Source organism: Quercus robur, chromosome 10 (assembly GCF_932294415.1).
Source record: "Quercus robur chromosome 10, dhQueRobu3.1, whole genome shotgun sequence".
NCBI lineage: Eukaryota > Viridiplantae > Streptophyta > Magnoliopsida > Fagales > Fagaceae > Quercus > Quercus robur.
Genome location: NC_065543.1, coordinates 41990050 through 42002173, shown reverse-complemented (window position 1 = coordinate 42002173; position 12124 = coordinate 41990050). Strand labels below are relative to the sequence as shown.

Here is a 12124-nt window from a genome sequence, read left to right as displayed (position 1 = left end):
AGTTCAATTGGGTATTATAGCAAATATGTAGGTTGGTATTTTGAGATAAGTTAGGGTAGTGGTAAAATTTTTCATACTTATAACCGCTTGATTATTGATTAGTAGATTCTTATGAGTGGTGACTTGAATTTCCCTCAGTGAGATTTTTGCCTACCGAGAGGTTCTCCCTATTCGTCAATAAATTACTCTATTAATTTAATTTCCGCTGCATTTAGTTTATTTGATAATTTGTTGATGGCTCCACGATTTACATGTAATTTGACTTTTTTAATCAATTTGGGTAATTGAATTAATTAACCAGAGTCAATTTTATTTAACACAACATTGTTTTTGTTAAAGTAATTTTTTATATGTGTGTTAAACTAATTTGGTACTTAAAATATTATTCATTTATTTTAAGTGAATTAAATTTTATCTTATCATCAATATTTTTTAAAAATATATTTAATGATGATAATCAATAATTTTTAAAAAAATAATTGCCGTTGAAATAAAATCTAACCCACTTGCCTTTTAAAGGATTTGACCAAGAGTTTAAGAATTTTATGGTTGGAATATAGGAGATGTTATACTTTTCTTCAATAAAGAATTAATAGAAAAAGAATTAACAAAAAAAAAAATACTCTTTTTTTTTAAATTATTTTTGTGTGGGGCTATGTTTACTGTTAAGTACTTTTTTTTTCTTTTTCTTTTTTGGTTCATGCTAACAAGTGCCGATACTCGTTAACAATTCATTTTAAGAAAATTTTAACATCACTTTTATGAGAAATTAAAAAAGCTGTCAAAACATTAATTATTTTTTTCCTTTTCCCATAAAAACTTTCTTTAACTGGATTCTTAACCGGTGTCCTAAAGACATTCGTTAGCATTTCCTTTTTTTTTTTTTTTAATACTAACTATTTTAATACACACAAAGAAAAAGTAGAGAAAGTTTTCAAGAAACTGTTAAGTACTTAGTTTAAGTATTCATTAATTTCATTTGTTTCCTAAATTTTTAAAAATAAAATAAAAAACAGTTTACAAAATTTTCTTTCCTAGACCTATTAGGAATATGGAAACTCTATTCCGCAACCAATTCGGTAACCCAAGTCGGCAAGTCCCAACACGCAGCTATATAAACATACACAGCCTTGGTATTAGCAATTCTCTTTTTTGTTTCCCAATTTCGTTCGTTCCTACTTCCTAGTAATCACTTTCAAACCATGTCTCAATCACATTCAGTAACCAGTCCCTTCTGCAACGAAGCTTATGATATCCGGGTATGGCAGCCAAGCCAATTCGGGGACGTGCCACCACTACTTCAAACGACGTTGGACTGCCGGTTTGATGTTTTCTTCGTCCAATTTCGTGTGCAAAAGGTGAAGCGAACGGAGAACTACGTCGGCTACAGCGAAGCACCACTGACTTTCGAAGAAGCGTCACCAGTTCTGAGAAATTCGTTCTCTCTGACCAAACATGAGTTGATGTTGCATGATAATGGTGCTGTCTTGTGTTCTTTGTTTCGCGGCCTCAACATCCCAGAGGAATTTCACAGTACCGTGTTACGACTAATAGCAACTATTGCATTATCTGCCGGGACTTCAAGGATGCCAATTTTTGTGGACTTGTTGAACACGTTCACGGTAAAGAGGGTGATGGTGATGCCTCAGTACTCATCTCATGTGGATGAGGAGCTTGATACAGTAATTTTGGAGTCCATGGAGAATTATGAGCCTAAACCCACTCCGGCGACTAAGTCTTCTGTTCGGGCTTTGGAGAAGTTTAGATTTCAACAAGGATCAAGCTCGGTTCAAGAATGTAGCATCTGCTTGGAAGAGTTTCCGAACGGTTCCAAAGTCACTCGCATGCCGTGTTCACATGTTTATCACGGAAAATGTATCGTCAAGTGGTTGAAGACGAGTCACTCCTGTCCCTTGTGCCGATACCCAATGCCCACATGACTGTTGAGATTGGAAATTAATCATCAATAATTTCTTGATAATTTTCGTTTCTTTGTTATATATGGTTTTGTGCCAATCTTCTTAGTTGCTATTGAAGTTTGTTTTTTAAGATAGTAGCCGTTGATTGAAAAATTTTGTACCAAGATGATCATGAAATCGTGAGACTGAGTTTGAAATTCATAGATTAATCTTTTCTTGATTTGTTGATTTTTTCTTAATATTTCATAAATTAATACAATGCATGGATAGACATCTTTTAGTACTACACATGTATAAACAAAATAAAATAAAATAACTCCCAATTTAATGAGTCGTATAACCCATAAGTAAAGTTAATTGGGTAGTTGCATATAACAAAAAAAGTTAATAGGTTATTGTACAAAACGTTGCTTGATTGGTCGGATCATCAAGTATGCCCATTGTTGCGGACATAATATACAAGTAGTTAATGGTAATGAGGACAGGTATAGATGTGACTATTGAGGAATTGGTGCTGGATACCTTAAGTTTGAACACCACGAAGACTTACGAGCCAAAGTCCATTCCAGCGACTAAGCCTTTACATTAGAAGTTAAAAGGGTTCACTTTAGTCAATTAAAAGAGAAAACAGAAAATTTTTGAGTTAATTTTTCGTTTCTACATAATCAAACAAAGGTATGTAAGGAAAGATATATAAGTTTTGAGATTTGAGTTTATTTTCCTTCAATTTTCACATGGAGCAAACAGAACTAGTAAAAACTAAAAGGGTCAACAACATCAGTTCACAGGAAAAAACTCATTTTAACATTTAAAATAGAATACCAAAAAAAATTAATTAAAAAGAACAAAAAACCAGTTTTGGTCACTCTATTTACCAAACTGCCACTGAAAATCAATTTTGAATTTTGAGTGATGGAAACAATACTAAAAAACCAAGCCAAACATTCTTTATTCTGTGAGTCCCACAATATTTGGATTATGGATGATGAAAACTGAGTTATATAACTCAGTTTCCATCACATCCAAACAGCCTCTAAATCTTATATTGAGGCTTTGGAGAAGATTAGGTTTTAGCAATTTCCTTTTCTAGGTGTTTCACCACTTGAAATTTTAGCATTTGAAATTTTATTTCAATGTTCCAGCACTTGAAGTTTCAACATTTGAGACAGATGATTGAGCATTAACCTCTAAGTCTAGAACACTTTTTTTAAATATATATATATATATATATATATGCATCAATTGTAGATAGTTTCCTCATAAATTATTTGCAATATGAAATCCTGATCAAATTGAATTTTATAATCTCAATATCTCAAATTGATAGAATAAACAAGTATATAATAATTTAATTTAATTACCCAAGTCATTACTATCAATTAAACAAACAATTAAAAACCAAAACCATGGAGGACTTTGGGATCTGTTAATCAGAATTGCTAGACTTAGAAAAGAAGGACCAGAAGAATTGCTTTTGCTTATGAAGCCATCAATCTCCAAAGATTTTCCATTTTCTCAAGTGGTACCAGTTGTGCAGCAACTGTTAGGCTTTTGGTTAATCAGAATATAAAGAAAGAAGAATGGGAAAGTGAAAGGAAAAGGAAAGGAAGAATTGAATAAAAGATTATTAGTTACTTTAAGGGTAACTAACTCCTAGCAGAGAGAGAGAGAGAGAGAGAGAGAGAGAGAGAGAGAGAGAGAGAGAGAGAGAGAGAGAGAGAGAGAGAGAGAGAGAGAGAGAGAGAGAGAGAATAGAATGGAACTGAAAGGGAAATTTGATTAATACACTTCCTCCTCTTTATTTCATATCATCCCACATCTTTATACAACACATTAATCTTCCCGCCAAAACTAACAACCTAACTAACTAATAACAACCCAACTGCAACTAACTAACAAAACTTTTACTAACTAACATAGCACAGCTACACAGCTTTACTTAGTTACAATGCCACTCAATTACAATCCTAATCACACATTCTACTAACTAGTTCCCGAACATAACTTCCCCACATTAGAACATATTGCCCCCAAGATGAGGAAACTGATGTTGAAGACAAAACAGGTCCTCCCAAGTGGCATCTTCAACTGAACCTCCTTGCCATTGTATGAGTAACTGAGTGATTGTCCTCCTCCCAAGTTGATGAGATTTGGATTAAAGTACAGCTGCAGGCTCAAGAGTGAGGATGTCTTGAGAGTTGACAGAAGGCAACATAGAAATTGAAATGTTGTGATTGCCTAATTTGGCCTTCAAGCAAGACACATGGAACATAGAGTGAATTGTAGACTCAGCAAGGAGATCCAACCTGTAAGCAACCTCTCTAATCCTCTCCAAAACTTTGTAAGGACCAAAAACCGAGGGGAAAGCTTATTATACCCCCTATAGCAATAGACTACTACTTGTAAGGAGATCACTCTACTCCAAGCTTTTATTTACTACCTCAATTTAACGATCTGATTGAGGATGACAAGCAGATGACATGGCAAGTTGAACACCTTGAAGTTTAAGCCCAAAACATAGCAGTAAACATAGGATCTCTATTAGACACAATGGAAGTAGGCATGCCATGTAACTTGAGGACATGCTGAGCAAATAGAGCAACCACTTTAGCAATTGAGTAAGGATGGGACAACCCTATAAAATGAACATATTTGGTTAACCTATCCACCATTATCGTAACTACAACCAATCTCTAGGATTTAGGCAAGCCCACCTCAAAATCCATGCTCACTGCAGTCTAAGGCTTATCAAGTATGGGCAAGGGTTGGAGCAGGCCAGCAGGATGGCAAGTTTCATGCTTCATTGGCTGACACACCCCACACTCCCTTATATACTTCTTCAAATCTGCCCTTATACCAACCCAATAAAAATCTTGCTTCAATCTATGGTAAGACTTCAGAAATCCTAAATGGCCGCCCAAGGACTATCATGAACCTGCTAAAGGACCTTAAACTTCAATCCACAAGAAGGGCTCATATACACCCTGCCTTTATACAAGATCAAACCATTATGCAGAGAAAATAAGTTAGGCCTATCAGAACCATCTTGTAACTGTTGAAGCAAGGACAACATAACTGGGTCAAACTGATAACTTGTCTTGAGTTCATCAATCCAAGAAGGGTAAGGAAAAGAGATCAAGCATAATGAAGTAGGAGTGTTTGCACTAGCAATGGAATAGTCTACAAAAGCTAAATCTAATCTCCTAGATAAAGCATCAGCAACTTTATTCTCACACCCTTGCTTGTATTCCACCACAAACAAGTAACCCAAGAGCTTTGTTAACCACTTCTGTTGAGCAGGTGTAGCAATCCTTTGCTCTAAAATTTACTTCAAACTCTGTTGGTCAGTTTTGATGATGAAAGGCCTTCCCAAGAGATAAGGCCTCCACTTGTGTACAACAATGACCAAAGCAAGTAACTCCTTCTCATAAGTTGATAGTTGTAAGGCTTTTCCTTTAAACAATTGGCTATGAAAAGCAATAAGCCTTTGATCTTGCATCAGGATAGCCCCTAAACCCAAACCTAAAGTATCACACTTTATAGTAAAAGGAAGATTGAAATCAAGTAAAGCCAAAACTGGAGGATGACTCACTGCAACCTTAAGTTGTTGGAAGGCAACCTCATCCTGATCAGACCAAACAAAAGAGTTTTTCTTCAAGAGTGTAGTGAGTGGGGCAGCTATCTGTCCATAATGCTTTATGAACTTTCTATAGTAACCTGTTAAGCCCAAAAAACCCTTCAAGGCTTTAACAGATGTAAGGAAAGGCCAAGACACCATGGTAGTAGTTTTTTTAGGATCAGTACTCACACCCTAGCCAAAAATGATGTGACCAAGATACTCCACCTCTGAACTGCCAAATACACATTTACTTCTCCTGGCATACAATTGATGGTGCAACAGCAACTCCAATACAATTTTGAGATGCTGAAGATGTAACTCCAAGGATGGGCTGAAAATAAGAATATCATCAAAGAAAACCAGCACATATTTCCTCAAGAAAGGCCTGAATACATCATTCATTAAAGAATGAAATGTTGATGGAGCATTGGTCAAGCCAAAGTGCATAACCAGAAACTCATAATGTCCATCATGTGTCCTAGAAGCAGTTTTATGAACATCCTCCTCTCTCATACGAATTTGGTGATTTCCAAACCTTAAGTCCAATTTAAAAAGATTGTGGAACTAGCAAGCTCATCAAGCAACTCATCCACCACTGGAATAGGAAACTTGTCCTTGATTGTAGCCTAATTCAAAGCCCAATAGTCAACACACATTCTCCAAGAGCCATCTGCTTTCCTCACTAACAACATTGGAGAAGAGAATGGACTCTATCTAGGTCTAATAGAACCAACTTCCAACAATTTAGTTACTATCTTCTCAATCTCAACTTTCTGAAAATGTGGGTATCTATAATGTCTTTGACAAATAGGGCAATACCATCCTTCAAAAGAATCTGATACTCATGACCTCTACAAGGAGATAAACCAATAGGTGTGGCAAATACTGAGGCAAACTCAGATAAGAGTTGCTCAATAGCAGGGTCACAAGGTTTGGAAGATGTAGTGACAGACCTCAAGGACATAATCTACAAAAGAATGCCCTTTCTCACAGGTTGTTTAAAGAATTGTTTGCCTTCTTGTAGAGAGTGATCAGTAGGGTGCAGTCCTACCAAAGTCATTGTGGTACTAAAAACCAATTCACAGTCACCTAGGGGCAGAACATTCAAATCCACTGCAAAGGCATGTCCTTGCATAGAAACTCTAACATTTGCACACATACCTTGAGTCTAAATGGTAGCACCATTAGCCACTTTCACCTCAAATATTAAGATAAAAGATAGACAAAGACTCTAATAGAGAGACTAGTGAGAAACTTACCACACGTCCATAGTGAAGATAGATCGAGCAACAGAGGAGAAGATAGCTTGACTACTTGCTGCTTTGGGTAGTTGTTGTGGCTAAGGAAATTTAGATCTTTGGGGTTACCGGGTTGGGAGGTTTGGGTTGTATTTGTGAAGTTTTTTATTTTTTCTTTTACCATGTGTTGTGACTTTAATGTTGTGATTTGTGTGTATTTATTTAGATTTTATAGTCCTAATTTAATTAGATTTTGAAGTCCTACTTTAATTCGGAATAAGAATCTGACTAACCAGTGATTTCTTTTTTCTTTTTCTTTTTTTTTTACCAAAATTGTTTATGGAACAAAGAATGGGCTCGGTTTTAAAACTGGATTGTTATATGTATTTTTTGTAAAAAAATTTGGGGGGCTAGTAATTAAGTTTCTTCCTAAATTTTTATTTTTTTAATCTATTTTTAGTACTATTATTCTGGAATTTTTTTTCAAAACTCGGGAGGGCCCTAGCCCCCCTGGTCTTACAAACACCACTATAGGCCCTTGTAAGACCAGGGCCTATAGTAGCGTTTATTAAACGTTGTTAAAGGCCCCTAAAATTTATTTTGAGGGGGTTGGGCTATAGCAATGTTTTACAAACACCACTATAGGCACATTGTAAGACCAAGACCTGTAGTGGCGTTTGTAAAATGCTACTATAGGTCCTTTTTAAATTTTATTCGTAAGTCCTTTTATATATATATATATATATATATATAAATAAATAAAAACTCAGCCAATAAAAAAAATAACCAAATTAAGAAGTGCCTATAGTGGTGTTTATTAAACGCTGCTATAGGTCCTTTTTTCTTTTTTTGAGTGTTGGGGTATAGCAGCATTTTCTAAACACCACTATAGGCCCTTGTAAGACCAGGGCCTATAATGGCCTTTATTAAAAGTTGCTATAGGTCCCTTAATTTTTTTCGGGGGTTAGGCTATAACAACGTTTTACAAATGTCACTAAAAGCCATTGTAAGACCAGGACTTATAGCAACGTTTGTAAAACGCCGCTATAGGTCATTTTTAATTTTTTTTCATAAGTCCTTATTAAAAAAACCCAAAATAAAAAAAAATAAAAAAAACCAAAATAAAAAGTGCCTATAGTGGTGTTTATTAAACACTGCTATAGGTCCCTCAAATTTTTTTTTTTTAGGGGTTAAACTATAGCAGCGTTTTACAAACGCCACTATAGGCCCATTGTAAGACGAAAACCTATAATGGTGTTTCCGAAACGCTACTATAGGTCCTTTTTAAAATATTTTGTTTTTCTCAATTGTCTTTTAAGATTTTTTTTTTTAATAGACCTATTGTGGCGTTTGTAGAACGCTACTATAGGCCTAGTGTTTTAAAATGTTGCTATAGATATGCCTATAGCAATGTTTTTTTGTAGTGGTAGGATTGAAATTCAAAGATTAATCTTTTCTTAAACTGTTTCTTCTTCGTTTTTGGATTGAATATTTCAAAGATTGTATTTAAGTAGCTTCTTCTTAACTTACTCACTTAGAGAGCTTTATGAGCATTTGTTCTCTGGAATGTATTACATAGTTGGCTTTGAACCTTTGGAATTGGATTTAAGAATCAAACATTTTAAGTCAAAACCAATGAACTATTATGCATTCATTCTCTTGAAAATACATAATTGGCTTGAACCTTTAATCATTGGGTTCAGATTTAAGAATTAATCAGTTTAAATTACTTTTGGTAGACTGTTTTGTTTAAATTATTTTGGAAAGTTTTGATGTAGATTTAACTGGATTTAGAATACCTACAGTATGACTTTCTCAAGTATTGGTGTTCCTTTTCTTTTTGTTAAGGCTTTGCATACTTGCCATTGATCCATTCAAAGGGACAAAGAAGCGTTTAAATGTTGTTGTATAACAAAAGAAGTGTTTTTTTTAGAGAGAGAGAGAGAGAGAGTGAGAGAGAACGAGATGTGAAGGGGCAAAGTTTATGTCATTATCTATAAATAATACATAATCGAAACCTTTGACTATTTGTTGACTTCTCTATATTGTGCCACATAAACTTTGAAGTTCTACAATTTTCCACATCACTATTTGTATTTAATTTTTTCGTTTTATTTTTTATTAAACTAAATTATTATAAAATAGAAAAAAATTACTCTCTCCCTCCCCTAATACTAGAGGCTTTGACTCTACCCCTTTCCCTCTTTCAAACACACACTCTGCCCCTATCCCTCCCACTAATCTATTTTTGCCTCTGCTCCTCCAACCAATAAGTTTTTTTTTTTTTTTCCTCTCCCTCAAGGCAAACACAAATGAATGGAAAATGGGAATTTGAGCAGGTGAGGCAGATGTTACCTGGGATTGGCATGGGACTCCATTGTTGTTGTTGTTGATGGTGGTGGTGATGGTCCATTTTTTGGATCTTGATTTGATTGATTCGAAGAATAAAACCCTAGAATTTTGGGGGAGATTGAAGTTTAGGGTTTTGAATCAGGAATTTGAATAAATATAGAAGAAGACAGAGTCATGTGTGGGCTTTAGATATGGGAGCTTCTTGAGAGGGAAAAAAGAACAAGAAAGAAAAACTCTATTCTTTTGTTTTGCAAATTTCTAACACCTAACTATTAGATATTGTACAACAAATCTGTGCTCTCTTTTCTTGACTTGTGAAAAAAATTTAACTAGACCAAAAAAAAAAAAAAAAAAAAAAGAAAACAAATGAGCCCAATGAATTTTTTTTTTGCTATGGTGTAAAAATTGCTATAGGGACACTGATTTTTGGCCCCTCCCCCGAGGAGGCTATCTCGAATCTCTACAACAATAGTTAACACAACTTAAACAATCAACAAGGAATATACACTCCACAATGGGAAACACAAGCAATGGATTTCTATCACCATTTCTGGCCTGATTACAATTACAAGTGTTAAACTTAGAAACTATACTGTTCTTGTGGTGACACCCTTAGTGCTACTGTTTCTCTCTTTCTATTTCTCCCTCCCAGAAGATTTTTCTGATCCCCATTTACTTTACCTCTCCTCCTCCTTTTATAGTTTCAATCCTTGCTCTTATCGCTACAGCTGTCTTGTTGTTTACCAGAACCTCAGGGATATTTTTCTCCACTTTATCAGATTCTTCCTCTCCCTTATCCTAGAACTCTGACTTCTGGGGGTTGCTGCTATTGTTCAGGCTGTTTCACTTGCATTTAATGCGGCAGAGGTAAGGTAAGAACCTCATAACTGACGCGAAGGTAAAGATCTTCAACCTTCTTGCATGTTCCTGAACCTTCCCATGGTTTCAGGAATCTTCAAGTAACCATACGTGGACCACCTACACCCCTCACCTCGGGTAATGTAGCACCTCATCATCTTCACAGGAACTAATCTTTTGCCTCACTCATTTTTCCCATGACGCTTGGGATGACCTTACTATTCTCATTGCATGATTCGCTGTCCATCGAGCTTTCCTTCTAAACATAGGTTAGGCCCAATTCTTTCCCATGGCCCAATTGCTCCTTGGGCTTCAAGTCCGGGGTGTGACTATTCCACTCCCTACAATTGCTATTTGTACTCTTTATAAAATTTTTTATTTTTAAATAAAATTGTATTGATGATTTTAATGTAACTTTATTAAAAAATTATTTAGATATTTTAAAACAAGTAATTAAATTTGTTTCATTATTAATATTTAAATAAATATATTAAAATGATCATAGTCAAGCTTTTTTTTTTTAAGATGTTAATGTTTATTATGATTCTAAATTATTTATTTTAAAATTTCAAGGATTTCCCTTAAATCTAGTGTCCAATTGCACTAATCTATCATGATGGTAATATATGCCCAAAACTATGTGTCCATCTTTAAACACGTGTCATTATCTTAGTAGGTCTAATGCAACTACACATTGGGCCTAAACCTTACCCAAAATCTTGAGTATAATAATAAAATCTAAATCAAGTATTTATCTTTTTCCTATAAAAAAAAAAAAAAAAAAAATTGGAAAACAAAGACAGTATATTATTAATTAATTTCCTAAATCTAGTAGAGATAGGAAATATATTCTGGTGGATTTTAATTTTTTTTTATTTCCTTAAGCATAAAGTTAGAAAATCGGGTGGGTATTTCTTGCTTCTTGCCTTCTTGGTAACTTTAGTTGGTATCCGACTAGGAATTGGAACTCTATTCCGAGACCAAACCGGTTTTCCCAACACCGATATATACTTGCCTAGGCATATATTGGGTCTCAAAAACTCTCAGATTCTTGAAGTCGTTACCATATTAGCATCCTCCTCTTATATACGTTTTCTTTCCCTTTCCCTATTGTTCGTTGCTTTCCAAGTAAACATTCAACCATGCCTTGCAACTTCTTCAGAATTTTTGATTTCCAGATATGGCAGCGGCCAAGCCAACCCACCAACCAGCAACAACCTCAGATTGAGGTGGACGACGAGTCCAAAGTCTTCTGCATCGAATTTCACATGCTTAAGGTAAATCAACAGAAGAACTACATCGGCAACAGCCAAGAACCAGTGTCTTCCTACGAAGAAATTACATCCGATATTGAAAGATTGTTATGGCTTTCCAAACATGAAGTGATGTCGCAAGATATCAATGGTGGTTGCTTGTACTCTTTGCTTAGAGAGTTCGAGATCCCAGTGGAAGATCATGGTACTATGGTACAACAAGTTGCTGGATTGGCTGGGACATCGAGGATGCCCATTGTTGTGGACATAATATACGTGGAGTTAACGGAAATAGAGGCGCCTATTGTGGATTTGGTGCTCGATTACGATACCATAGTCTTGGACTCCATGGAGACTTATAAGTCCAAGTCCATTCCAGCGACTAAATCTTCTATTGAGGCCTTGGAGAAGATTAGGTTTCAGCCAAGTTCAAACTCTAACTCAATTCAAGAATGTAGCATCTGCTTGCAAGAGTTTCAGATAGGTTTCGAAGTCACTAGCATGCCGTGTTCACATGTTTATCACGGAAAATGTATCGGCAAGTGGTTGCAGACAAGTCACTTCTGTCCTCTGTGCCGATACCCAATGCCACATTATGCCTTTTAGAGTTTTGGGTCAATGTTGTTTCTTTGTATAGATAAGTTGTTAATTGAAGTTTGTATTTTAGAATAGTAGCCGTTATAAAAAATTGACGCAAATGCACTTTTAATCTCTACATTTTGACTTTTTTTCATTTTAGTCCTTACATTTTATTTTTACCACTTTTAGTCCCTAAACCAATTAATGCGGGACATTTAAGTCCTTGAAGCACCATTCTGTCAGTCAACTAACGGAAAAACTGACATGAGCATTAAAATAATAATAAAATTTTTAACCTTCTTATTT

At 35.1% G+C, this 12124-nt stretch overlaps 2 protein-coding genes across 2 annotated transcripts; both read left to right on the top strand.

The window, feature by feature from the left end:
* The first annotated feature begins 1202 nt into the window (after positions 1-1202).
* On the top strand, positions 1203-1940 carry LOC126704178 (uncharacterized). The gene has a single exon (XM_050403202.1). It carries the CDS (start codon positions 1203-1205, stop codon positions 1938-1940), a length of 738 nt encoding a protein of 245 aa, XP_050259159.1.
* Positions 1941-11128: 9188 nt separating this feature from the next.
* On the top strand, positions 11129-11845 carry LOC126704177 (NEP1-interacting protein-like 1). The gene has a single exon (XM_050403201.1). The coding sequence runs from the start codon at positions 11129-11131 to the stop codon at positions 11843-11845; it is 717 nt and encodes a 238-aa protein (XP_050259158.1).
* Positions 11846-12124: the final 279 nt, after the last annotated feature.

Coding starts and splice junctions, on each gene's coding strand:
- LOC126704177 (XM_050403201.1), top strand. CDS start 11,129: ATGCCTTGCAACTTCTTCAGAATTTTTGATTTCCAGATATGGCAGCGG.
- LOC126704178 (XM_050403202.1), top strand. CDS start 1,203: ATGTCTCAATCACATTCAGTAACCAGTCCCTTCTGCAACGAAGCTTAT.